The 27,269-nt window shown below is 50.6% G+C and overlaps 2 protein-coding genes across 2 annotated transcripts in view; both read left to right on the forward strand.

Moving 5' to 3' along the window:
- On the forward strand, positions 1-14,233 carry LOC140397009 (peptidyl-prolyl cis-trans isomerase-like). The gene is made up of 6 exons (XM_072486039.1): positions 1-184; positions 5,929-5,959; positions 6,935-7,023; positions 9,113-9,209; positions 11,416-11,491; positions 13,788-14,233. Exons 1-6 carry the CDS (start codon positions 116-118, stop codon positions 13,921-13,923), a joined length of 498 nt encoding a protein of 165 aa, XP_072342140.1. The 5' UTR covers positions 1-115; the 3' UTR covers positions 13,924-14,233.
- A 9,485-nt stretch (positions 14,234-23,718) lies between these two features.
- LOC140397010 (transmembrane protein 150A-like) overlaps positions 23,719-27,269 on the forward strand; it is a 50,086-nt gene continuing 46,535 nt past the window's right edge. The window contains exons 1-2 of the mRNA XM_072486040.1: positions 23,719-24,085; positions 26,234-26,281. Coding sequence (XP_072342141.1) covers positions 24,021-24,085; positions 26,234-26,281 — 113 coding nt within the window. The 5' untranslated portion in view covers positions 23,719-24,020. The remainder of the gene's footprint in view (positions 24,086-26,233; positions 26,282-27,269) is intronic.

Genomic DNA, 27,269 nt, shown 5'->3' on the forward strand with positions numbered 1-27,269 from the left:
GAGGGGGTATAAAAGGAGCTGGACAAGGCTGGACACCCCTATTGCTGTAGTCTCCTCTGACCCTCCTGGTTAACGGGTGTTGTTGTTGTCGGTTCTCGGGCAACGGCGGCCGACCATGGCGAATCCCCGGGTCTTCTTCGACATCGAGATTGACAAGAAGCCGGCGGGCCGCATCATCTTCGAGGTGGGGGTTGTTTGAGGAGGGGATGGAGGGGGGGGGACTGAGCCACCATTTTCTGGGGTAGGGGACAGTGCCTGAGGCTAATGTTGGGGGGGGAACCTCATTGAAAGGGGGGGGGGGGTAAAGTCTTAATTGCACCTTTTTTTTAACCCCCCCCCCCTCCCCAGACTAAGGGGCAGGAATTAGCCCCCAGTGTGCCCCACCCCGCAACGGTCAAGCCTTGACCGTCAGCGTCTTCCCATCATCCCTCGCTCTCACAAATGGCCTCGGCTTTTCTTGGGGGGGGGGGGGGGTGGAAAGCGGGCGGACGGACGCCACGGCGGGCGGCGCCGAGGCCCCGGCTTCCATCCCGGGTCACCGTCCGTGTGGAGTTTACGCGTTCCCCCACTCTGCCTGCACCCAAACAGGCGTGCAGGGGTAGGTGGACTGGCCACGCTAAATTGCCCTTTAAGTGGGGTCGGTCGAAAGGGAATTGGGTCCTCTAAATTTAAAGAAAAAATAAAGACGTTTTGTAAGACACTCAGAAGGTTAGTAAGTGATTTTTACTTATTTTTACTTTTATACCTTTTTTCAAATTGTGTGTGTCGGGGGGAAACTGAAGTGACATCACGGAAAAGCTGTGACCAGAGTGGCTGGTTGGGATTCTAACCTAAATTTAAAAAAAATTTGAGTATTTGGGAACTAATTAAACATAATAACTTAATTATAATTTAGAGGGATATCTAAGCCAGAGATCGGAGAGTATTGTAGTTAGCTATCGCATTTCTGTTAGAAATCTAGTGCTAGGAAACAGATAGTTGACAGTAACTTTGAAATTTTTATTAAATTATATATTTTTTTAAAGACAAATTTTAATTTTAATTAATTGACGCAATGTCAGTTAGAGGGGTGCTGTGCTCTGACTGTGAGATGTGGCCGGTCTGGGAGGCTTCCAGCGTCCCGGATGGCTTCATCTGCAGAAAGTGCACCCAACTGGAGCTCCTCACAGACCGCATGGTTCGGTTGGAGCAGCAATTGGATGCACTTAGGAGCATGCAGGTGGCGGAAAGCGTCATAGATCGCAGTTATGTAAATGTGGTCACACCCAAGGTGCAGGCAGAGAAATGGGTGACCACCAGAAAGGGCAGGCAGTCAGTGCAGGAATCCCCTGTGGTTGTCCCCCTCTCGGACAGATATACCCCTTTGGATACTGTCGGGGGGGATAGCCTATCAGGGGAAAACAGCAGCAGCCAGAGCAGTGGCACCACGGCTGGCTCTGATGTTCAGAAGGGAGGGTCAAAGCGCAGAAGAGTAATAGTAATAGGGGACTCTATAGTCAGGGGCACAGCTAGGCGCTTCTGTGGACGTGAAAGAGACTCCAGGATGGTATGTTGCCTCCCTGGTGCTAGGGTCCAGGATGACTCCGAACGGGTAGAGGGAATCCTGAAGGGGGAGGGCAAACAGGCAGAGGTCGTTGTACATATTGGTACTAATGACATAGGCAGGAAGGGGCATGAGGTCCTGCAGCAGGAGTTCAGGGAGCTAGGCAGAAAGTTAAAAGACAGGACCTCGAGGGTTGTAATCTCGGGATTACTCCCTGTGCCACGTACCAGTGAGGCTAGAAATAGGAAGATAGAGCAGATAAACACGTGGCTAAACAGCTGGTGTAGGAGGGAGGGTTTCCATTATCTGGACCACTGGGAGCTCTTCCGGGGCAGGTGTGACCTGTATAAGAAGGACGGGTTGCATCTAAACCGGAGAGGCATAAATATCCTGGCCGCGAGGTTTGCTAGTGTCACACGGGAGGGTTTAAACTAGTATGGCAGGGGGGTGGGCACATGAGCAATAGGTCAGAAGGTGAGAGCATTGAGGGAGGAATAGGGACAGTGTGGCTCTGAGGCAGAGCAGACGGGGAGAAGTTGCTGAACACAGCGGGTCTGGTGGCCTGAAGTGCATATGTTTTAATGCAAGGAGCATTACGGGTAAGGCAGATGAACTTAGAGCTTGGATTAGTACTTGGAACTATGATGTTGTTGCCATTACAGAGACCTGGTTGAGGGAAGGGCAGGATTGGCAGCTAAACGTTCCAGGATTTAGATGTTTCAGGCGGGATAGAGGGGGATGTAAAAGGGGAGGCGGAGTTGCGCTACTTGTTCGGGAGAATATCACAGCTGTACTGCGAGAGGACACCTCAGAGGGCAGTGAGGCTATATGGGTGGAGATCAGGAATAAGAAGGGTGCAGTCACAATGTTGGGGGTATACTACAGGCCTCCCAACAGCCAGCAGGAGATAGAGGAGCAGATAGGTAGACAGATTTTGGAAAAGAGTAAAAATAACAGGGCTGTGGTGATGGGAGACTTCAACTTCCCCAATATTGACTGGGACTCACTTAGTGCCAGGGGCTTAGACGGGGCGGAGTTTGTAAGGAGCATCCAGGAGGGCTTCTTAAAACAATATGTAGACAGTCCAACTAGGGAAGGGGCGGTACTGGACCTGGTATTGGGGAATGAGCCCGGCCAGGTGGTAGATGTTTCAGTAGGGGAGCATTTCGGTAACAGTGACCACAATTCAGTAAGTTTTAAAGTACTGGTGGACAAGGATAAGAGTGGTCCGAGGATGAATGTGCTAAATTGGGGGAAGGCTAATTATAACAATATTAGGCGGGAACTGAAGAACATAGATTGGGGGCGGATGTTTGAGGGCAAATCAACATCTGACATGTGGGAGGCTTTCAAGTGTCAGTTGAAAGGAATACAGGACCGGCATGTTCCTGTGAGGAAGAAGGATAAATACGGCAATTTTCGGGAACCTTGGATGACGGGTGATATTGTAGGCCTCGTCAAAAAGAAAAAGGAGGCATTTGTCAGGGCTAAAAGGCTGGGAACAGACTAAGCCTGCGTGGAATATAAGGAAAGTAGGAAGGAACTTGAGCAAGGAGTCAGGAGGGCTAGAAGGGGTCACGAAAAGTCATTGGCAAATAGGGTTAAGGAAAATCCCAAGGCTTTTTACACGTACATAAAAAGCAAGAGGGTAGCCAGGGAAAGGGTTGGCCCACTGAAGGATAGGCAAGGGAATCTGTGTGGAGCCAGAGGAAATGGGCGAGGTACTAAATGAATACTTTGCATCAGTATTCACCAAAGAGAAGGAATTGGTAGATGTTGAGTCTGGAGAAGGGGGTGTAGATAGCCTGGGTCACATTGTGATCCAAAAAGACGAGGTGTTGGGTGTCTTAAAAAATATTAAGGTAGATCAGTCCCCAGGGCCTGATGGGATCTACCCCAGAATACTGAAGGAGGCTGGAGAGGAAATTGCTGAGGCCTTGACAGAAATCTTTGGATCCTCGCTGTCTTCAGGGGATGTCCCGGAGGACTGGAGAATAGCCAATGTTGTTCCTTTGTTTAAGAAGGGTAGCAAGGATAATCCAGGGAACTACAGGCCAGTGAGCCTTACTTCAGTGGTAGGGAAATTACTGGAGAGAATTCTTCGAGACAGGATCTACTCCCATTTGGAAGCAAATGGACGTATTAGTGAGAGGCAGCACGGTTTTGTGAAGGGGAGGTCGTGTCTCACTAACTTGATAGAGTTTTTTGAGGAGGTCACTAAGATGATTGATGCAGGTAGGGCAGTAGATGTTGTCTATATGGACTTCAGTAAGGCCTTTGACAAGGTCCCTCATGGTAAACTAGTACAAAAGGTGAAGTCACACGGGATCAGATGGCAAGGTGGATACAGAACTGGCTAGGCCATAGAAGGCAGAGAGTAGCAATGGAGGGATGCTTTTCTAATTGGAGGGCTGTGACCAGTGGTGTTCCACAGGGATCAGTGCTGGGACCTTTGCTCTTTGTAGTATATATAAATGATTTGGAGGAAAATGTAACTGGTCTGATTAGTAAGTTTGCAGACGACACAAAGGTTGGTGGAATTGTGGATAGCGATGAGGACTGTCGGAGGATACAGCAGGATTTAGATTGTCTGGAGACTTGGGCGGAGAGATGGCAGATGGAGTTTAATCCGGACAAATGTGAGGTAATGCATTTTGGAAGGTCTAATGCAGGTAGGGAATATACAGTGAATGGTAGAACCCTCAAGAGTATTGAAAGTCAAAGAGATCTAGGAGTACAGGTCCACAGGTCATTGAAAGGGGCAACACAGGTGGAGAAGGTAGTCAAGAAGGCATACGGCATGCTTGCCTTCATTGGCCGGGGCATTGAGTATAAGAATTGGCAAGTCATGTTGCAGCTGTATAGAACCTTAGTTAGGCCACACTTGGAGTATAGTGTTCAATTCTGGTCGCCACACTACCAGAAGGATGTGGAGGCTTTAGAGAGGGTGCAGAAGAGATTTACCAGAATGTTGCCTGGTCTGGAGGGCATTAGCTATGAGGAGCGATTGAATAAACTCGGTTTGTTCTCACTGGAACGAAGGAGGTTGAGGGGAGACCTGATAGAGGTATACAAAATTATGAGGGGCATAGACAGAGTGGATAGTCAGAGGCTTTTCCCCAGGGTAGAGGGGTCAATTACTAGGGGGCATAGGTTTAAGGTGAGAGGGGCAAGGTTTAGAGTAGATGTACGAGGCAAGTTTTTTACGCAGAGGGTAGTGGGTGCCTGGAACTCTCTACCGGAGGAGGTGGTGGGAGTAGGGACGATAGGGACATTTAAGGGGCATCTTGACAAATATATGAATAGGATGGGAATAGAAGGATACGGACCCAGGAAGTGTAGAAGATTGTAGTTTAGTCGGGCAGCATGGTCGGCACGGGCTTGGAGGGCCGAAGGGCCTGTTCCTGTGCTGTACATTTCTTTGTTCTTTGTTCTCTTTGTTCTTTGTATTCTTGCAGGGCTGTGACGACAAGAGGACAGTGGTTTTTTTTTTTCTCTCTTGCCGCTGCTGCCGCCGCCTCATTCTGGAACGTGTCCCCACCCCCAATCCCTATCTGTTTATGAATGAAGTGGCAGCGGTCCAACTGATACCTAAACCGCAATTTGTCACCCCTGACGGGAATGAATGCATTAATTGAAGCCGAGGCGATCAGTTTTCATTCCCCTCCCTGCACCCTGTTAATTTGTCCCTTGTGTCGAAATCATGGAAACCCTACAGCCATTCGTCCCCATGGGTCCGTGCTAACTATCTGAAAGAGTGCCCTCTCCAAGGACCCCCCCCACCCACCATGCCTTATCCCCTCAGACCCCAACCTTTTGAGGGTTACGGCAACTTTTAAAAATAAATTTAGAGTACCCAATTCATTTTTCCACCAATTAAGGGGCCAATTTAGCGTAGCCAATCCACCCAGCCTGCACGTCCCTGGGTTGTGGGGGCGAAACCCACGCAAACACTGGGAGAATGTGCAAACTCCACACGGACAGTGACCCAGAGCTGGGAACGAACCCGGGACCTCGGTGCCGTGAGTCAGCAGGGCGAACCCACTGCGCTGCCCCCCCCCCCTGGTTATGGCAACTTGAGGGGCGATTCAACAAGGGTAATCCACCTGACCTGCACATCTTTGGAGGAGAACCCAAGGTGAGTGCGTGCAGAAACGGGAAGGACGGGTGCATGCAGCCACCGCAAGAATTGAACTCTGGCGCTGCGAGGCAGCGGTGCTAACCATTGTGCCACCTTGACTGTGAATTAAAGTCTGGGCAATTCTCCCCATCCATTAATCCTCCTTTTAGCCCTGTGGGGTTAATGTGAATTGAAGACTGGTGAATTCTTTGCCTTCCCCACCCCCACTAATTCTCTTTTCTTTTCCCCTCATTCTGCCCATCAGCTAAGAAGTGACATGGTTCCAAAAACTGCAGGTGAGCATGTGGAAATAATTTGTTCTCTCGCATGGAATCGTAATGGGGAGGGCAAAGGATTGGAAGTGAGTAGGCCGGTGGGCCATTTTCAGTCCAGATTTGCAGCCAGAGGGGGTTATTATGTTGTTGCAGTTAATTGCAAGAATCCACAATTTATTGAAGCCTCTGCAAAACACGATGGCCTGGATGTAAACTACTTTGAGTTGAGCTTAAATTGGGTTGAGTGGCACGAATATGATGGGAAGTATTCGAATAAACTTTAGTGGCCCATGTAGAATCCTACAGTGCACAAGGAGGCCATTCGGCCCATGAGCCCTTGGAAAGAGCAACCTACTTAAGCCCACACCCCCATCCTATCCCAGTAACCTTGCCTATCTTTTTGGACACTTCAGGGGCAATTTAGCATAGCCAGTCCATCTAACCTGCACATCGTTGGACTGTGGGAGGAAACCCACGCAGACACGGGGCGAATGTGCAAACTCCCACACAGTCACCCAAGGCCGGAATTGAATGCTGGTCCCTGGCGCTGTGAGGCAGCAGTGCTAACCGCTGTGCCGCCCTTGTATGGAGTAGTTTATAAATGTAAAATGGCAAATCCTGCTTGAGGGGGTCCAGTAGAATATTGAAGGCAGTTTGTGAATGCAGTGACTGCCTTTTGATTTGATTTATTATTGTCACATGTATTAGTATACAGTGAAAAGTATTGTTTCTTGCATGCTGTACAAACAATGCATACCGTACATAGGGAAGGAAGGAGAGGCTGCAGAATATAATGTTACAGTTCTAGCAAGGTGTAGAGAAAAGATCAACTTAATACGAAGTAGGTCATTCAAAAGTCTGATGGCAGTAGGGAAGAAGCTGTCCTTGAGTCGGTTGGTACGTGACCTCAAACTTTGGGATCTTTTTCCTGTTGGAAAAATATGCCTATTACCGTTAGATGGATAGAGGTTTGCTCACATTTTTCCTTTTAAGCAGAAAACTTCCGCCAGCTGTGCTTAAAGGAGCGAGGGTCTGGCTACAAAGGATCAGTTTTCCACCGAATAATTCCTTCGTTTATGTGCCAGGTAAGTGTCCTTTTAAGAACTGGATATACATTTTTTTTAAAAAGCTGTGACTTGCGTCCAAGTGAATTGAAATATGACATGATCTCTTGCACCTCAGCCTGGAGAGGTTGGGTCCAAGTAAATTGTCTGCAGGCACATCGTAATCCTCTTGGCATGCGGTCTTGTTGCACTGCATGGTTGCCTAGCAACCTCTGATCTGAAATCCATACCCTTCAGATAATATTACATTGGGAGGAGCCAAGCCTTCCTGTATAAGAATCTTTATTATTGTCACAAGTAGGCTTGCATTAGCAATGAAGTTACTGTGAAAAGCCCCTCGTCGCCACACTCCGGCGCCTGTCTGGGTACATAGAGGGAGAATTCAGAATGTCCAATTCACCTAACAAGCACGTCTTTCGGGACTTGTGGGAGGAAACCGGAGCACCCGGAGGAAACCCACGCAGACACGGGGGGGAAAACAGGCAGATTCCGCACAGACGGTGACCCAAGCGGGAATCGAACCTGGGACCATGGCACTGTGAAGCAACAGTGCTAACCACTCTGCTTCCGTGCTGCCCTTCAGAAGGTGTCCGATCACTAGTTTACCTCTGTATCTTGCAAAGAACAAGAGGGCTTATTGAAAGCTGGCTCTCAAATGCTGAAGTGCTCATTGTGACACACCGGGTGGGTGATTACTGTGGGGAAGAGCTCGACCTGGCCATGAATGGTGAGTGACATTGTGCCACACATGTGCCAGCAGTGGCCTACTCTGCGAATGTAACCCCTCCCCTTAACTTTCAATGGCATTACCATTGCTTAACGCACAGCTATCGACATTCTGGGTGTGGCGGCACGGTGGCGCAGTGGTTAGCACTGCTGCCTCACGGGGCCGAGGACCCGGGTTCGATCCCGGCCCCGGGTCACTGTCCGTGTGGAGTTTGCACATTCTCCCCGTGTCTGCGTGGGTTTCACTCCACAACCCAAAGATGTGCAGGGTAGGTGGATTGGCCGTGCTAAATTGCCCCTTAATTGGATAAAAAAAATTGGGCACTTTAAATTGACAAAAAAGAACATTCAGGGTATTACCATTGCCCCAAACCTTTGGCAAGTAACTTACCTCCTGACTACCCAAAGCATGTATGCCACCTTTCGGGTGCAAAACAGGACCGTGACAGAATCCCTACAGTGCAGAAGGGGCCATTCGGGTCATTGAGTCTGCACCAGCCCTCAAAGAGCACACTACCTAGACCTACCTCGCTGCCCTATCCCTGTAACCCCCTGCATTGACTATGCATTCAATCCACCTAACCTGCACGTCTTTGCACTGTGGGAGGAAACCCACGGAGAATGGGCAAACTCCACACAGTCACCAGAGGCTTGAATCGAGCCTGGGTCCCTGATGCTGGATGGCAGCAGTACCGGTTATAGAATCATACAAAATCCGGTGTAGATGGAGACCATTCAGCCCATCAAGTCTGCACCGGCCCTTGGAAAGAGCACCCTACTTTTTTTTTAATTTAGAGTACCCATTTCATTTTTCCAATGAAGGAGCAATTTAGCGTGGCCAATCCACCTACCCTGCACATCTTTGGGTTGTGGGGGTGAAACCCACACAAACACTGGGAGAATGTGCAAACTCCACATGGACAGGGGGCCGGGATCGAACCTCTAATCCGTGCCGTGAGACTGCAGTGCTACCCACTGCGCCACCGTGCTGCCCTAAGAGCACCCTACTTAACATCAGGCCTCAGTAACTCCACCTACCCATTTGTTCGGACACTTAAGGGGCAATTTATCATGGCCAATCCGCCTGTCCTGCACATCTTTGGACTGTGGGAAGAAACTGGAGCACCCGGAGGAAACTCACGCACACACTGGGAGGACATGCAGACTCCGCGCAGACAGTAACCTGAGGCTGGGAATCGAACCCGGGACCCTAGCGCTGTGAAGCAGCAGTGCTCACCACAAGTGGGCAGTAGTTACAATTCTTGGCCTCCCAAACCCTTATTCTCATTGTAGTAAGACGCAACTAAATGCTGACGTGTCTTTTTTAAGTGCAAAAAAAGCCCTGAAACCCTTTTTTTTTCTGGGGCGTGATTTCATTCCACAGGGCGGTGACTTTACAAATGGCAACGGTACTGGTGGCAAGTCCATCTATGGTTCGAAATTTGAGGATGAGAACTTCACGCTCCTCCACGAAAAAGAAGGTAAAATCAGCTTGTTGCCTGTCCTGGACGGTGATTTGATGAAGAATCTGTCCTGAGCGGTAGCACTTTGAGCTCAAGGACTTGCCGTGGAAGGGTGTTTATTGTAAGCACCTTAAACAGCAGGAGCGGGCCTCTCCACCCTTTTGATCCATTCAATGCGATCCTGGCTGATAATCTGCTTCAACACTATTTTCCTGCACGATCCCTGCCTGATTACTGTGTGCAGAAACCATCCCTCTGTCTTTACCAATGGACATCAGACTCCGTGGGCCTTTATCTTAAATTTGGTCATGCGATGTGCATGTTGCCCACTCAGTCTATAAGTGACCTGCCCTCAGACGGTGTCCCCTTTAATAATAATATAGGGGCAGCACGGTGGCGCAGTGGTTAGCATTGCTGCCTACTGCGCCGAGGTCCCGGGTTAGAATCCCGGCCCTGGGTCACTGTCCGTGTGGAGTTTGCACATTCTCCCCGTGTCTGCGTGGGTTTCGCCCCCGCAACCCAAAGATGTGCAGGGTAGGTGGATTGGCCACGCTAAATTGCCCCTGAATTGGGGGGGGGGGGGGGGAAATAATTGGGTACTCTAGAATTTATTTTAAAAATAAAATAATATTTATTATTGTCACAAGTTGGCTTACAGATAATCGCTTATTGTCACAAGTAGGCTTCAATGAAGTTACTGTGAAAAGCCCCTAGTCACCACATTCCGGCGTCTGTTCGGGGAGGCTAGTACGGGAATTGAACCGTGCTGCTGCATTACAAGCCAGCTGTTTAGCCCACTGTGCTAAACCAGCCCCTGCATTAACACTGCAATGAAGTTATTGTGAAAATCCCCTAGTCGCCACATTCCGGTGCCTGTTTGGGTACAAGGGGAGAATTCAGAATGTCCAATTCATCTGACAAGCACATCTTTCGGGACTTGTGGGAGGAAACCGGAACGCCCGGAGGAAACCCACGCAGACACTGGGAGAACGTGCAGACTCCGCACAGGCAGTGACCCAGCGGGGAATCGAACCTGGGACCCTGGCGCTGCGAAGCAACAGTGCTAACCATTGTGCTAGTGTCTTACCCAACAGTCGGGACCATCCTTCCTGGTTTGAGCCCCATTTGAATGAGATGTCATCACATTCCTTTAAACTCAATGGTCAACGTCTGTAAAAGTCTGCAAATCCTTCAAAAGGTATGAGGGGAAAGTGAAATGTGAACCTGCCTGTGCAGCACATTATTGGCTTGAAGGTAGCAGAGGGTCTGACTACCTGAGGCAAGGTAGTTATATACTGCTGACCTATCAGTATGAACAAGGAGCACAGGAACAGGCCCTTCAGCCCTCCAAGCCTGTAAAAGTCATGATACCACCCTTTGCCAAAACCCTCAGCACTTCCTTGTACCATATCCGTCTATACTCAATCTATCCATTTATTGTCGAGATGCCTTTTGAACGCCGTTAATGTATCTGCTTCCACAGTCTCCCCTGGCAACGCGTTCCAGGCACTCACCACCCTCTGCGTAAAAAAAAAACCTGCCTCGCACATCTCCTCTAAACTTTGCCCCACGGACCTTAAACCTATGCCCCCTGGTGAGTGACCCCTCCACCCTGGGAAAGAGTGCCTACCCATCCACTCTGTCCGTGCCCCTCAATCTTGTAGACCTCCATCAGGTCGCCCCTCAACCTCTGTCTTTCTAATGAAAACAGTCCGAGTCTATTCAGCCTCTCCACATAGCTGACACCCTCCAGACCAGGCAACATCCTGGTAAACCTCCTCTGCACCCTCTCCAAAGCCTCCACATCCTTCTGGTGGTGTGGCGACCAGAATTGTGCGCAATATTCCAAGTGCGGCCGTACCAAGGTTCTACACAACTGCAGCATGACTTGCCAGTTTTTATACTCGATGCCCCGTCCAATGAAGGCGGGCATTCCTTCTGCTTTCTTTACTACCTTGTCCACTTGTGTTGCCACCTTCAAAGATCTGTGGACCTGCACGCCCAGATCTCTGTCTTTCTATATTCCTGAGAGTTTGGCCATTTACGGGATATTTCCCCTCTGTTAGACCTACCTAAATGCATTACCTCACATTTGTTGGTATTAAGCTCCCATGAGCAAGGGCCTCCTATTCATGGTGTAACGTTTGAGTATTGGATTTTGTTCAAACTGTCATGTTTACCCAAATGAAAGCCTGCGGCTAACATTGAATTGTTTTCACTGCAGGCACGCTGTCAATGGCCAACGCTGGGCCCAATACGAATGGATCTCAATTCTTCATATGTACTGTCAAAACTGAATGGTAATGATCCTCCTCCAATCTGGCAGTGAGTGCTGTCGTGTTGGGTGTCCCGATACACAAACGAACCAACACGGTTGTAGATGGTACAACTCTGTTTTATTATTCTGTACAATAACAACTGTTAACTTCTGGCTGTGGTTCGTACTTCACCAGCTAGTCTGTGGACCCAGCCCATTCCATTTTGGATTGTAATTCTTTATGCTCCATAAGTGGGAGTCCTTAAATGGAATACCATTATATTGTCGGAACAGCGTGTTAAGCCCAAAGCTTCAAAGGGCAGAACACCAAATGGCATGAACAAGAGTCACTTGGTTGACTGTAGCTTCCTCATATATTTTTGTTGGCTAATTCCAAGCAACGACCATAAGACATAGGAGCAGAATTAGGCCACTCGGCCCATCGAGTCTGCTCCTCCATTCAATCATGGCTGATATATTTTCATCCCCATTCTCCTGCCTTCTCCCCATAGCCCCCGAACCCCTCATTAATCAAGAGCCTATCTATCTCTGTCTTAAAGACACTCAGTGATTTGGCCTCCACAGCCTTCTGCGGCAAAGAGTTCCACAGATTCACCACCCTCTGGCTGAAGAAATTCCTCCTCATCTCGGTTTTAAAGGATCGTCTCTTCAGTCTGAGGCTGTGTCCTCTGGTTCTAGTCTCTCCCACTAGTGGAAACATTGTCTCCACGTCCACTCTATCCAGGCCACGCAGTGTCCTGTAAGTTTCAATAAGATCCGCCCCCTCATCTCTGTTTTAAAGGATCGTCCCTTCAGTCTGAGGCTGTGCCCTCTGCTTCTAGTTTTTCCTACAAGTGGAAACATCCTCTCCACGTCCACTCTATCCAGGCCTCGCAGTATCCTGTAAGTTTCAATAAGATCCCCCCCTCATCCTTCTAAACTCCAACAAGGACAGCCCCAGAGTCCTCAACCGTTCCTCATGCAACAAGCTCTTCATTCCAGGGAACATTCTTGTGAACCTCCTCTGGACCCTTTCCAAGGCCAGCACATCCTTCCTTAGATACAGGGCCCAGAACTGCTCACCGTACTCCAAATGGGGTCTGACCAGAGCCTTATACAGCCTCAGAAGTACATCCCTGCTCTTGTATTCTAGACCATCTACCACAAGAGAGAATCTTGACTCTTGCCCCTTGATGTCAATCGTATTTCAATCACTGAATTCCACCCCCCCCCCAAAAATATTCTGGGGGTTACCATTGTCAGAAACTGAACTGGACACAGCCATGTTAATACTCCGGCTACAAGAGCAGGTCGGAGACTCTCCATCTGTAGGTAACTCACCTCCTGACTCGCCAAGCCTTGTCCACATCTCCAAGTCAGGAGTGAGGGGAGGAAACTCCACTTGCCTGGATGAATGCAACTGCCACACTCAAACACCATCCAGGACAAAGCAGCCCTGCTTGATCGGCACCCCATCCACAAACATTCACTCCCTCCACCACCGACGCACAGAGGCAGCTGTGTGTACCATCTACAAGATGCACTGCAGCATCTCACCGAGGTTCCTTCGGCAACATTCCAAACCCACGACCTCTACCATCTAGAAGGACAAGGGCAGCAGATACCTGGGAACCCCACCACCTGGAGGTTCCCCTCCAAGTCACTCACCGCCCCGACTTGGAAATATATCGGCCGTTCCTTCACTGTCGCCGGGGCAAAATCCTGGAACTCCCTCCCTAACAGCACAGTGGGTGTACCTACGCCACACAGGTTGCGGCCGCTCAAGAAGGCGGCTCACCATCTTCTCCAGGGGCAATTAGGGGTAGGCAATAAATACCAGGCCTTGCCAGTGATGCCCACATCCCATGTGTGAGTTAAAATGACTTATTGGGTCATGGGGTGGCACAGTAGTTAGCACTGCTGCCCCGCAATGCCAGGGACCCGGGTTTGATTCCGACCTAGACAGATACATGAATGGGCAGGGAGCAGAGGGATACAGATCCTTGGAAAATAGGCGACAGGTTTAGATAAAGGACCTGGATCGGCGCAGGCTGGGAGGGCCGAAGGGCCTGTTCCTGTGCTGTAATTATCTTTGTTCTTTTGTTCGTGACTGTGCGGAGTCTGCACGTTCTCCCCGTGTCTCAATGGGGTTTCCTCCGGGTGCTCCGGTTTCCTCCCACAGTCCAAAGATGTGCAGGTTAGGTTGGGGTCGGCCGTGCCCCTCGAGTGTCCAGGGAGGTCTGACCCGAGTTTGGAAAGAGCGGTTTAGTCCCATTCCCCCTGTAGCTGGCTGAACCACTGAACTTCTGTCTTTATTATTTCTGTAATTTTCTTTTCAGGTTGAACGGGAAACATGTTGTGTTTGGAACAGTTGTGGACGGCATGGATATTGTGCGAATGATGGATGGCAAAGGATCGAAATCCGGGAAGCCAAGTGCTGTTGTTAGCATTGCTGATTGTGGAGAGTTGCAATGAAATCATCCCCACTGTCGCTGCTCTATGTAGCCTATCTAATGACCAGCCTTTCCCTTGTGAGAGCCAAGATTGAAGGATCATTATCGTGGTGAAATTTGTTCGCTACAATTAATCATTCATGCTGTGGCTTAGCTGGGCATGTGTAACCTAGAAATTACTGGTGATATTTTGGCAGTGCTTTGCTCCATTTATAACTACTGGACTGTGTTTGTCTTCTAATGAGAATGATCATGCAGATGTAATTACTCACACTTATTCACACTCATTGTACTAAATCATTTGTTCAAATAAAGCGCACGCTTGTCGCCTGCTCCTGTTCTTCACGCACCCCTTGCAGTTCAAAAATGCTCTCGAGGTGACCAGATGCTTGTGTGAGGCACGGGTGAGCTTGCATCCGAGGCATTCAAGGACACAGCCGAACTTAGTGCCCCATTGACCAAATAATGGAGAAATTGAGGACGGTGAGGGATTACAACATCTTAACGTTGCATGCTGGATTTTGAAGAGTTTGGTGGTAAAACAGCTTTGGGTCACTGTCCATGTGGAGTTTGCACATTCTCCCCGTGCCTGCATAGGTCTCACCCCCCACGACCCAAAGATGTGCAGGGTAGGTGGATTGGCCACGCTAAATTACTTCTTAATTGGATCAAATGAATTGGACACTTTTAAGTAAGCTTGGTCCACGTGTGGTTAGCACTGTTCTCAGACTTCTGTATCTCCTGCCCGATGGAAGAAGTTGGAAGCGTGAGTAAGCCGGGTGGGAGGGGTCTTTGATTATGCTGCCCGCTTTCCCCAGGCAGCGGGAGGTGTAGATGGAGTCAGTGGATGGGAGGCAGGTTCGTGGGATGGACTGGGCGGTGTTCACGACTGAAGTTTCTTGCAGTGCTGGGCCGAGCAGTTGCTATACCAGGCTGTGATGCAACCAGATAGGATGCTTTCTATGGTGCATCTGTAGAAGTTGGTAAGAGTTCATGTGGACATGCCGAATTTCCTTAATTTGTGCTTTCTTGGTGGTAGCGTCGACGTGGGTGGACCAGGACAGATTTTTGGAGATGTGCACCCCTCGGAATTTGAAATTGCTAACCATCTCCACCTCGGCCCCGTTGATGCTGACAGGGGTCACTGTCTGCGGAGTTTGCACGTTCTCCCCGTGTCTGTGTAGGTTTCCTCCCACAGTTCAAATGTGCAGGTTAGGTGGATTGGGTATGATCAATTGCCCCTTAGTGTCCAAAGGTGCGTAGGTTTGGTGGGTTATGGGGATAGGGTGGGAACGTGGGCCTAGATAGGCAGCTCTTTCAGAGGGTTGGTGCAGACACGATGGGCCGAATGTCCTCCTTCTACACTGTTGGGGTTCTATGGTTCAGAGAATGGTGCTCAAACTTGATCAGAACACGAGGTAAAGCCAGTGTTTTCTAACAGTTCAGTGAGACTTCCTAGGTTTCCATAAGCAAACCAGAAATCGGGATTCTTGCTGTGGTGATGTCGGTGAGACTGGGCGTTTGCTGTCAAACCGCTACTGAAGTTGAACCTGAGACATGTGCAGTATTTGAAAATAGAAAAATACAGCACAGAACAGGCCCTTCGGCCCACGATGTTGCGCCGAACTTTTGTCCTAGATTAATCATAGAATTTACAGTGCAGAAGGAGGCCATTCGGCCCATCGAGTCCGCACCGGCCCCCGGAAAGAGCACCCCACCCAAGGTCAACACCTCCAACCTATCCCCACAACCCAGCAACCCCACTCAACACTAAGGGCAATTTATCACGGCCAGTCCACCTAACCTGCACATCTTTGGACTGCGGGAGGAAACCGGAGCACCCGGAGGAAACCCACGCACACGGGGAGGATGTGCAGACTCCGCACAGACAGTGACCCAAGCCAGAATCGAACCTGGGACCCTGGAGCTGTGAAACAATTGTGCTATCCACAGTGCCACCGTGCTGCCCTTAAGAACAAATTAATCTACACTATATCATTGTACCATAATCCATGTACCTATCCAATAGCTGCTTGAAGGTCCCTAATGTTTCCGACTCAACTACTTCCACAGGCAGTGCATTCCATGCCCCCACTACTGTCTGGGTAAAGAACCTACCTCTGCCATCCCCCCTATATCTTCCACCATTCACCTTAAATTTATGTCCCCTTGTAATGGTTTGTTCCACCCGGGGAAAAAGTCTCTGACTGTCTATCTAGTCCCCTGATCATCTTATAAACCTCTATCAAGTCGCCCCTCATCCTTCTCCGTTCTAATGAGAAAAGGCCTAGCACCCTCAACTTTTCCTTGTAAGACCTACTCTCCATTCCAGGCAACATCCTGGTAAATCTCCTTTGCACCTTTTCCAAAGCTTCCACATCCTTCCTAAAATGAGGCGACCAGAACTGTACACAGTACTCCAAATGTGGCCTTACCAAGGTTTTGTACAGCTGCATCATCACCTCACGGCTCTTAAATTCAATCCCTCAGTTAATGAACGCTAGCACACCATAGGCCTTCTTCACAGCTCTATCCACTTGAGTGGCAACTTTCAAAGATGTATGAACATAGACCCCAAGATCTCTCTGCTCCTCCACATTGCCAAGAACTCTACCGTTAACCCTGTATTCTGCATTCATATTTGTCCTTCCAAAATGGACAATCTCACATTTTTCAGAGTTAAACTCCATCTGCCACTTCTCAGCCCAGCTCTGCATCCTATCTATGTCTCTTTGCAGCCGACAACAGCCCTCCTCACTATCCACAACTCCACCAATCTTCGTATTGTCTGCAAATTTACTGGCCCACCCTTCAACTCCCTCATCCAAGTCATTAATGAAAATCACAAACAGCAGAGGACCCAGAACTGATCCCTGCGGTATGCCACTGGTAACTGGGTTCCAGGCTGAATATTTGCCATCCACCACCACTCTCTGACTTCTATCGGTTAGCCAGTTCGTTATCCAACTGGCCAAACTTCTCACTATCCCATGCCTCCTTACTTTCTGCATAAGCCTACCATGGGAACCTTATCAAATGCCTTACTAAAATCCATGTACACTACATCCACTGCTTTACCTTCATCCACATGCTTGGTCACCTCCTCAAAGAATTCAATAAGACTTGTAAGGCAAGACCTACCCCTCACAAATCCGTGCTGACTATCCCTAATCAAGCAGTGTCTTTCCAGATGCTCAGAAATCCTATCCTTCAGTACCCTTTCCATTACTTTGCCTACCACTGAAGTAAGACTAACTGGTCTGTAATTCCCAGGGTTATCCCTAGTCCCTTTTTTGAACCGAGGCACGACATTCGCCACTCTAATCCCCTGGTATCACCCCTGTTGACAGTGAGGACGAAAAGATCATTGCCAACGGCTCTGCAATTTCATCTCTTGCCCGGGGGACTTGTCTATCCTCAAGTTTTTCAAAATGCCCAACACATCTTCCTTCCTAACAAGTATTTCCTCGAGCTTACCAGTCTGTTTCACACTCTCCTCTCCAACAATATGGCCCCTCTCATTTGTAAATACAGAAGAAAAGTATTCGTTCAAGACTTCTCCTATCTCTTCAGACTCAATACACAATCTCCCACTACTGTTCTTGATCGGACCGACCCTCGCTCTAGTCATTCTCATATTTCTCACATATGTGTAAAAGGCCTTGGAGTTTTCCTTGATCCTACCCACCAAAGATTGTTCATGCCCTCTCTTAGCTCTCCTAATCCCTTTCTTCAGTTCCCTCCTGGCTATCTTGTATCCCTCCAAAGCCCTGTCTGAACCTTGTTTCCTCAGCCTTACATAAGTCTCCTTTTTCCTCTGAACAAGACATTCAACCTCTCTTGTCAACCATGGTTCCCTCACTCGACCATTTCTTCCCTGCCTGACAGGGACATACATATCAAGGACACGTAGTACCTGTTCCTTGAACAAGTTCCACATTTCACTTGTGTCCTTCCCTGACAGCCTATGTTCCCAACTTATGCACTTCAATTCTTGTCTGACAACATCGTATTTACCATTCCCCCAATTGTAAACCTTACCCTGTTGCACGCACCTATCCCTCTCCATTACTAAAGTGAAAGTCACAGAATTGTGGTCACTATCTCCAAAATGCTCCCCCACTAACTAATCTATCACTTGCCCTGGTTCATTACCAAGTACCAAATCCAATATGGCCTCCACTCTGGTCGGACAATCTACATACTGTGTTAGAAAAGCTTCCTGGACACACTGCACAAACACCACCCCATCCAAACTATTTGATCTAGAGTTTCCACTCAATGTTTGGGAAGTTGAAGTCACCCATGACTACTACCCTGTGACTTCTGCACCTTTCCAAAATCTGTTCCTCCACATCTCTGCTACTATTGGGGGGCCGATAGAAAACTCCTAACAAGGTGACTGCTCCTTTCCTATTTCTGACTTCAACCCATACTACCTCAGTAGGCAGATACTCCTCGAACTGCCTTTCTGCAGCTGTTATACTATCTCTAATTAACAATGCCACCCCCCACCTCTTTTACCACCCTCCCTAATCTTATTGAAACATCTATTACCAGGGACCTCCAACAACCATTTCTGCCCCTCTTCTATCCAAGTTTCCGTGATGGCCACCACATCGTAGTCCCAAGTACCGATCCATGCCTTAAGTTCACCCAACTTATTCCTGATGCTTCTTGCGTTGAAGTATACACACTTCAACCCACCTCCGTGCTTGCAAGTACTCTCCTTTGTCAGTGTTCCCTTCCCCACTGCCTCACTACACGCTTTGGCGTCCTGAATATCGGCTACCTTAGTTGCTGGACTACAAATCCGGTTCCCATTCCCCTGCCAAATTAGTTTAAACCCTCCCGAAGAGTATAGAAAACCTCCCTCCCAGGATATTGGTGCCCCTCTGGTTCAGATGCAACCTGTCCTGCTTGTACAGGTCCCACCTTCCCCAGAATGCGCTCCAATTATCCAAATACCTGAAGCCCTCCTTCCTACACCATTCCTGCAGCCACGTGTTCAGCTGCACTCTCTCCCTATTCCTAGCCTCGCTATCACGTGGCACCGGCAACAAACCAGAGATGACAACTCTGTCTGTCCTGGCTTTTAACTTTCAGCCTAACTCCCTAAACTCGTTTATTACCTCCACACCCCTTTTCCTACCTACGTCGTTGGTACCAATGTGCACCACGACTTCTGGCTGCTCCCCCTCCCCATTAAGGACCCTGAAGTCACGATCCGAGGCATCCCTGGCCCTGGCACCCCGGAGGCAACATACCTTCCGGGAGTCTCGCTCGCAACCACAGAATCCCCTATCTATTCCCCTAACCATTGAATCTCCTACAACTATTGCTTTTCTATTCTCCCCCCCTTCCCTTCTGAGCCCCAGAGCCAGACTCAGTGCCCGAGACCTGGCCGCTAGGGCCTTCCCCCGGTAGGTCATCCCCCCCAACAGCATCCAAAATGGCATACATGTTTTGAAGGGGAACGGCCACGAGGGATCCCTGCACTGTCTGCCTGTTTGTTTTCTTTCCCCTGACTGTAACCCAGCTACTCTTGTCCTGTACCTTGGGTGTGGTGACCTCCCTGTAACTCCTCTCTATCACCCCCTCTGCCTCCCGGATGATCCGAAGTTCATCCAGCTCCAGTTCCCTAACACGGTCTCTGAGGAGCTGGAGTTGGGTGCACTTCCCGCAGGTATAGTCAGCGGGGACACCGGTGGTATGCCTCACCACCCACATCCTACAGGAGGAGCATGCAACTGGCCTAGCCTCCATCCCCTCTTCCCTTACAGAATATAACTGCCCTGTGGACCAACTGGACCTCCGCCCTCCGACTCTGCTCCCAGTCAGCTGCACTCTCTGCAAACTCCTGGCTCCCTTCTTGCTCTTTGAGGTAAGGTAGGAAATGAAATGAAAGGAGAGGAGCACCTTTCTCCCTCCTCACCTAACTCCCTCAGTCACCAAACTCACTATAGTATTAAATGAAAATGCTGTCGGTGAGCCTATGCGCCTCTAGGGGGTGCACTATCGAGGTTTGCACAGACTGCAATCTCTGTTGCGATCGTTTTTAAAATTCACCGCGTCGTTGGAACGGCGTAAAGAGAGTCACCTGAAGGCCCTCCCCCAATGGGCCGAGTTCCTGACCGCGCGGTTGACGTGTGGTCTCAGCGGTTGGGCGGGAGCTGTGCCGGGAGGAAACCCACGCACACACGGGGAGGACGTGCAGACTCCGCACAGACAGTGACCCAAGTCGGGAATCGAACCCGGGACCCTGGAGCTGTGAAGCCACAATGCTAACCACCGTGCCGCCCAGGGTTGGTGCCGATTCTTTGGACGTAACACGCCACAGTTCCTCCACACTTCAACTCAAAAGCGGAGACTCCAGGCCCGGGTTTTAAAATTAGGGTCACCCCTTTCGGACAGAGGTGTGAAACTTTGAAACTCCGTCTCAGAAGGTGGTGGAAGCCGTGGGGACGTCACTGAGGTGATAAATTCTTGTTGGGTAAGGGGATGAAAGGTTATCTGACGGGGGAGCGGATGGGGAATGTGGCACTTAACACGTACAGATCAACGATGATCTTATTGAATGGCGTTGCAGACTCGAGGGGCTGAAAGGCCTACTTCTCCTAGTATGTATGTAGGCCTCATATCGCCCTGCCATGGATGAGGGACGTCGGTTATGTGGGAGGAGCTGGGGCTGCTCCCCAGGGGGCGGATTGGGCACAAACTGATCCAATGGCAGAAGGTACGGTAATCGGGAGACACCGATTGGGCGGCACGGCAGCACAGTGGTTAGCACTGTTGCTCCACAGCTCCAGGGTCCCAGGTTCGATTCCCGGCTTGGGTCACTGTCTGTGCGGAGTCTGCACATTCTCCCCGTGTCTGCGTGGGTTTCCTCCGGGCGCTCCGGTTTCCTCCAAGTCCCGAAAGACGTGCTTGTTGGGTGAATTGGACATTCTGAATTCTCCCTCCATGTACCCGAACAGGCGCCGGAATGTGGCGACTAGGGGCTTTTCACAGTAACTTCATTGCAGTGTCAATGTAAGCCTACTTGTGACAATAATAAAGCTTATTATTTAGAATTGGTTACAGCATAGAAGGAGGCTATTCGGCAGTGCCAGCTCTCTGCAAGAGCATCTCGCCTAGTCGTGCTCTCCAGCCTGTTCCCAGTAGCTGGGAATATTTTCTCTCCACATAATGATCCAATGGTCCAACAGGAGGCAGTGATTCTATATACATCGAGTCGTGGGCAGCCAAACACATCGAGATTTTGTTGGGGAAATTCGAGGCGTCATAGAGAACGCGCAAACCTCAAACATCTCGCCTACCCGGCCCTTCAAGCATTGCAAGCCCTGCAATTTGGTCAGCCTTCAAACTGGTTCAATCCCGAAGGGTCTCCCGAGAGAATTCTCCCACAAGAGGAAACATCCCCTCCACATCCACCCTGTCAATACCTCTCAGGATCAAAAAAGATTTCCATAAATCGATAAAGATAGATAGTTTTTTGAAGAATAAAGGGATTAAGGGTTATGGTGTTCGGGCCGGAAAGTGGAGCTGAGTCCACAAAAGATCAGCCATGATCTCATTGAGTGGCGGAGCAGGCTCGAGGGGCCAGATGGCCTACTCCTGCTCCTAGTTCTTATAAGACATAGGAGCAGAATTAGACCATTCGGCCCATCAAGTCTGCTCCGCCACTCAATCTTGGCTGAGTACAGACTCAGAGTCCTCAACCGTTCCTCATACGACAAGCTCTTCATTCCAGGGATCATTCTTGTGAACCTCCTCTGGACCCTTTCCAAGGCCAGCACATCCTTCCTTAGATACGGGGACCAAAATGTTGCTCTCTTTATTTGGTTCTAAATATGGCGGTCAATATGGTCGCCTTCCTTAATTTTAATTACGTTTGCTTTAGAGTCGGCAGGTATCTCTCGATACCGCCACAAGGTTCAAATTCGAATACTGATCAAAGAGCCGGTACACCAGTTAGTTAGTTCAAAGTCAATACTATTTATTTACATACACAGCAATATCTACTCATGCACGAAATACTACAAACTAAACTATCTCTAACGCTAAAGCCTATACTTAACTTCGGGCGCCCACTCAGTCAGAGGAACAATGGCCGTTGTTCGGATCTGAGGCTGCTGGGGTCGAAGTGGTGAAGGGGAACAGCTAAGGTCGTCCGTCTGGTAGCGAGCGTTGACCTTGGACTTGCTTGCTTCAGGTGTAGCTGGTGGACGGGTCTCTCCGCTTTGAGAGCTGATTCCAAGAGAGCGATTCTCTCTCGGGGCCTTCTTCTTATACCCGAAGGGGATTTCGCGCGCTTTTGGGCGGGCCTTGGACTTGGCCCCAATCAATTGGGCTGTATCTTGATCACTCGTATTGATCTTGACCAATAAAGGGGTGGGTGCCCTGATGGCTGGGCGTGTCCTAGATGGCCGTTGGCCTGGCTTTGTTTGTGCTTTCGGTTTGGGGAACTGGCGCCGTGAGGTCTGGAGCTAGATCGGTCACTTGAGTATCTCCCTTTGTTCCCGGAGATGGGCCTTCAATATGCTAATGGACCTACAGTTTCAGTCTCGTCTGGGAGCTGTGGTTCCAATACACATACAGGCTCTGTGCCTGCCTGCTTTCTTAGCATTGTCCATAGTCCCCTGCAATCTTTGCAAACATCCATTTCGTATTCTGGAAGTGGCCATCGCAGATGGCTACAAAAACTGCTCACAATATTCCAAATGGGGTCTGACCTGAGCCTTACACAGCCTCATCAGGACGTACCCTGCTCTTGCATTCTAGCCCTCTTGACATGAATGCTAACATTTGCATTTACCTTCCTAAGACTAGGACTGCTAAGTCCCTTTGTGCATCTGAATTCCTCAGCCTTTTCTCATTTCGTAAATAGTCTCTGCCTCCACACTTGCTACCATAGTGCACAACCTCTCACTTTCCACATTGTATTCCATCTGCCACTTATTTGCCCACTATCCCAGCCTGTCCAAGTCCTTCTGCAACCCCGCCCCCCCCCCCCCCCCCGTTTCCTCAGTACTATCCGTCCCTCTGCATATGTTTCAATCGAACTCTTCTAAACTCCAGCGCATGCGACACTAAACCGTCCAAACCTTTCCCCATAAGACAACCCGCCCATTCCAGGTTTCAGTTAGGTTAACCTCTGAACTGCTGCCAGCACTTACAAATTAGTCGTGTTTTGACAGAAGTTGGGGGGGGGGGGGCAGATAAAATACGCAGTTTTGAATAGCGATCTGGAGAACGTGCTTTAACCCGAAATGCAATTTCAATCTGGCAGGGTAGCACAGTGGTTAGCACTGTTGCTTCACAGCGCCAGAGACCCGGGTTCGATTCCCCGCTGGGTCACTGTCTGTGCGGAGTCTGCACGTTCTCCCCGTGTCTGCGTGGGTTTCCTCCGGGTGCTCCGGTTTCCTCCCACAGTCCAAAGATGTGCAGGTTAGGTGGATTGGCCATGATAAATTGCTGGAGAAATTGCTCCATCCCAATCGCCCATCCAATGCACTCTGCTGGGAAAGAGGGTGAATGAGGAGGGCTCACTGAGCCTGCGCACTGCAGAGCCCGCCGGCCCCGCCCCCTCCCGGAGTGTGAGTGAGGGCTCACTGAGCCTGCGCACTGCAGAGCCCGCCGGCCCCGCCCCCTCCCGGAGTGTGAGTGAGGGCTCACTGAGCCTGCGCACTGCAGAGCCCGCCGGCCCCGCCCCCTCCCGGTGAGCGAGGAGGGCTCACCGAGCCTGCGCACTGCAGAGCCCGCTGGCCCCGCCCCCTCCCGGTTGTGAGCGAGGAGGGCTCACTGAGCCTGCGCGCTGCAGAGCCCGGCGGGCACCCGGCCGCCTGGAGCTGACTCGGGGGACGTCAGCGTCCCCTCGCCCGGCGCCTGCCGGGAATTGTAGTCCTCGGGCCCCGCTTGGCCGCATCGCGCGTGCGCGGCAAGGGGCCGGGCTGCCCGGAGCAGCGAGGGGGAGGGGGGTGCAGGCGGCTTTCTCCGGGCGGCGGTGGCGAGTGAGTGAGTGTGTGAGGGAGGACGGGAGGAGGAGGCGGCCTGGGACCGGCTCTTCCCTCCTCCCCCACCACCACCAGCCGAGGCTCGGGTCGAGGGGGCTTCCCAATGACTGCGTGGCTCATCCTCCCCGTCAGCCTGTCCGCCTTCTCCATCACCGGCATATGGATTGTGTGAGTACGTCTTTTTCACCCCCCCCTTGGCCCGGCCTCCCGCCGGCTCACACACCCCTCTCGCCGAGATCCACCGGCCGCCCTCGCTCGGCACTGCGCCTGCGCGGTGCACGGCCGCCGGGCGCCCTCTCCGGACTGCGCCTGCGCCATGCACGGCCGCCGGGCGCCCTCTCCGGACTGCGCTTGCGCCACGCACGGCCGCCGGCTTCTCGCTCCCGATTGCGCCTGCGCCTTGTCCGGCCACCGGGAGTGCGCATGCTCCTTCGGCGCTGGCCGGCCGCCGGCTCTCCCGCGTCTCTGAGCATGCTCCCCCTGCCTGCCCCCAGCACCTGTCACCTCCAGCAGATGCCATTGCCCCAGACACAGTCTCCCATTGCCCTGGATTGCTCCTCTGACCAATTCCAGCTTCATACCTAACTAATATCTGTGTGAGATGGTTTGGGGGTGAAGGGGGGGTTTGTACTTGAGTTGCTAAAAGCATGCATTTTCTTTTTTCCCTTCCTGATCTTGGCATTAAACATGATCCAACTTGAAACAAGAGATGGCACTGAATTGAAATGAATGCAAACCGGAGTGGCTTTAAAAAGATGCAAAGACTCTTCCTCCACTACCCTTTGAGGAAGAGAGTTCCAGAGACTCGCTAAACTGAAGAGAGAAGATTCACCTCATCTGTGTCTTAAATGGGCCACCCAGGGCGGCACGGCGACGCAGTGGTTAGCACTGCTGCACCACGGCGGCGAGGCCCCGGGTTTGACCCCGGCCCCGGGTCACTGTCCGTGTGGAGTTTGCACATTTTCGCCGTGTCTGCGTGGGTCTCACCCCCACAACCCAAAGATGTGCCGTGTAGGTAGATTGGCCGCGATAAATTGCCCTTAGTGTCCAAAGATATGCAGTGTAGGTGGATTGGCCGTGCTAAATTGCCCTTGGTGTCCTAAGATGTGCAAGTTAGGTGGGGTTGAGGGGATAGCGCTGGGGAGTGGGCTTAAGTAGATTGCTCTTTCGGAGGGTCAATGCAGACTCGATGGGCTGAATAGCCTCATTCTGCACTGTATGGATTCTTTGATGAAAAGTGGGAGTTATCAATTCGGAATGTGGTGTGCGTATATTAGCCATGGTTTCGCCTAATGCAAGTATATTAGCCATGGTGTCCAACGGTTAGTGGGATTATGGGTGTATGGTGGGTTAGGGTTAGCCTTGGTTGGGTAGCAAACGTGATGGGCCAAATGGCCTCCTTCTGCACTGTAGGGATTCTTGATCACTGCTGGCCCATGAGGGACCTCCAGTTTTGCAGGTTGGTCCAAAATGCAAGTCAAGAGGCCCAACAGCAAGACTGGCGCAAAATGAGAAAACAATCCAGAACATTCCTGCCACCCCGCCCCTCTCATACGACTCACGTGACTCAACCAGACCGGCACACGTGTGCAGGAGGACACCAATCCTCTTGATGCGAGCAACAGTCATGTAATTTGATGCGCAAGATTTATGTTACTCATCCGACTGAGAGATGGGCTTTTGGACACTTGTGGAACTGTAAAACACCAGGAACCGGCTGAACGTGGAGTCTGACGTGAGGCAGAAGCGCTCCGACTTGGGAGCAAGTTACCTCATCGCGGCGGCGAGCGAGGGCGCCGGTTTTTGAAGCAATTAGCACAACGGAAAGGCGATACGAGGGGAAAATGTTCTTCGCACAACCAGCGGTTAAGGCCTGGAATGGACGTTCTGAGCCTGTGGCCCGGGCAGGTTCAATCGAGGGACTGTTGTTTGTACAGGCCGAACGTGCAGGGTTGCGGGGAGTGAATTCTCATTTGAACGGGCTGTGCAGACACCGCAGGTCAAATGGCCTTTTACATGGTACCAGTTCTGTAGGTGTGCATATTTTTCACCTCAGCACTCCCAAGGACAAATCAAAATGCTCGAGAACACTGCTAACCGACGGTTGGCTGAGCAAAGTGGGATAAATCCAGCCACCCCTGTGTTAAATCTGATATATCAGTGGCATTGGTATTTAAATCTTGAATCCAATTCAGCCAACCAAAGCTGATGAGATTAGTGCACTTCTTAGCAGGAATTGATCTGATTAACCAGCTTAACTGATCAACGCGAGTCTAAACCCTCTTTTCACCCTAACCCCTGCTTTCTCTCTTCCAGATACGCAATGGCTGTGATGAACCGCCACGTCTGCCCCGTTGAGAACTGGTACGTTAATTCTGATTTCATTCGCTCTTCCCGCGCGCCGCTTCCGTTTCCACGTGGTTCGATAACTGGCGGCGGCAACGTCAATGCTTTTCAGGGCCGGGGAAGATGCTATCGTTTTTTTGGGGGGGTAAGGGAAGCTTGCCAGAGCTTTCGGGCCCTCGTGGGGAAATGCGTCAGCCTCTGCTGGGAGTCGGAGAACCGCTGGGGAAACCTTCCTCCGTGAACTGTGTAAACATTTAGATCTGGTGGAATAGCAGGGAGATAATTATCGCCCAGCGAAGGGATTTGGAGTGAGGGGAAAAGCTACGGTCCCCACCTGGCGGGTTGTCCGATCTGTGGCACACGAGTGACCAGCATCCACCGTCTCCGATTTTCCCCGCCCCAACACTAGTATTTGGTGTGGAATGCGCTCCTGTTCCCTGTCCTCCAAAGTCCATTTGAATATTAAATGAGCAGCAAATAAGCCTCAAGGAATATCTTTCAATATTTTCCGCTTAAGTAGCTTACAGCTGCAACAAGGCACATGACTCTTACATCTGTGCGTGTGTGTGTATATACATAGTTGTGTTTAGCTTAGGTGTACTCAACTGTGTGTGTGTGTGTGTGTGTGGTGTTCTTATTTTGTCATTTCCCCATCGCCCCCTCCGTCAACGCGCATTGGAATTGACTATCACGGGGGCGTGGCGTAGTGGTTAGCACAGCTGCCTCGCGCCGTCGAGGACCCGGGTTCGATCCCGGCCCCGGGTCACTGTCCGTGTGGAGTTTGCACATTCTCCCCATGGCTGCGTGGGTTTCACTCCCGCAACCCAAAGAGGTGCAGGGTAGGTGAATCGGCCTCGCTAAGTTGCTCCTTAATTGGAAAAGAAAATTGGGTACTCTAAATTTATTTAAAACAAAATGACGTGCATGATGTTTTCTGATGCTATGGGTAGCGATGGGGGAGGCTCCCACTTTCTTTTCCGTCACTCGATAGCACGGCAGCACAGTT

The sequence above is a fragment of the Scyliorhinus torazame genome, chromosome 20 (genome assembly GCF_047496885.1).
Source record: "Scyliorhinus torazame isolate Kashiwa2021f chromosome 20, sScyTor2.1, whole genome shotgun sequence".
Classification (NCBI taxonomy): Eukaryota; Metazoa; Chordata; class Chondrichthyes; order Carcharhiniformes; family Scyliorhinidae; genus Scyliorhinus; species Scyliorhinus torazame.

Coding starts and splice junctions, on each gene's coding strand:
- LOC140397009 (XM_072486039.1), top strand. CDS start 116: ATGGCGAATCCCCGGGTCTTCTTCGACATCGAGATTGACAAGAAGCCG. Junction 5,960..6,934: donor CATGGTTCCAAAAACTGCAG/GTGAGCATGTGG, acceptor CCTTTTAAGCAG/AAAACTTCCGCCAGCTGTGC. Junction 7,024..9,112: donor TTCCTTCGTTTATGTGCCAG/GTAAGTGTCCTT, acceptor TTCATTCCACAG/GGCGGTGACTTTACAAATGG.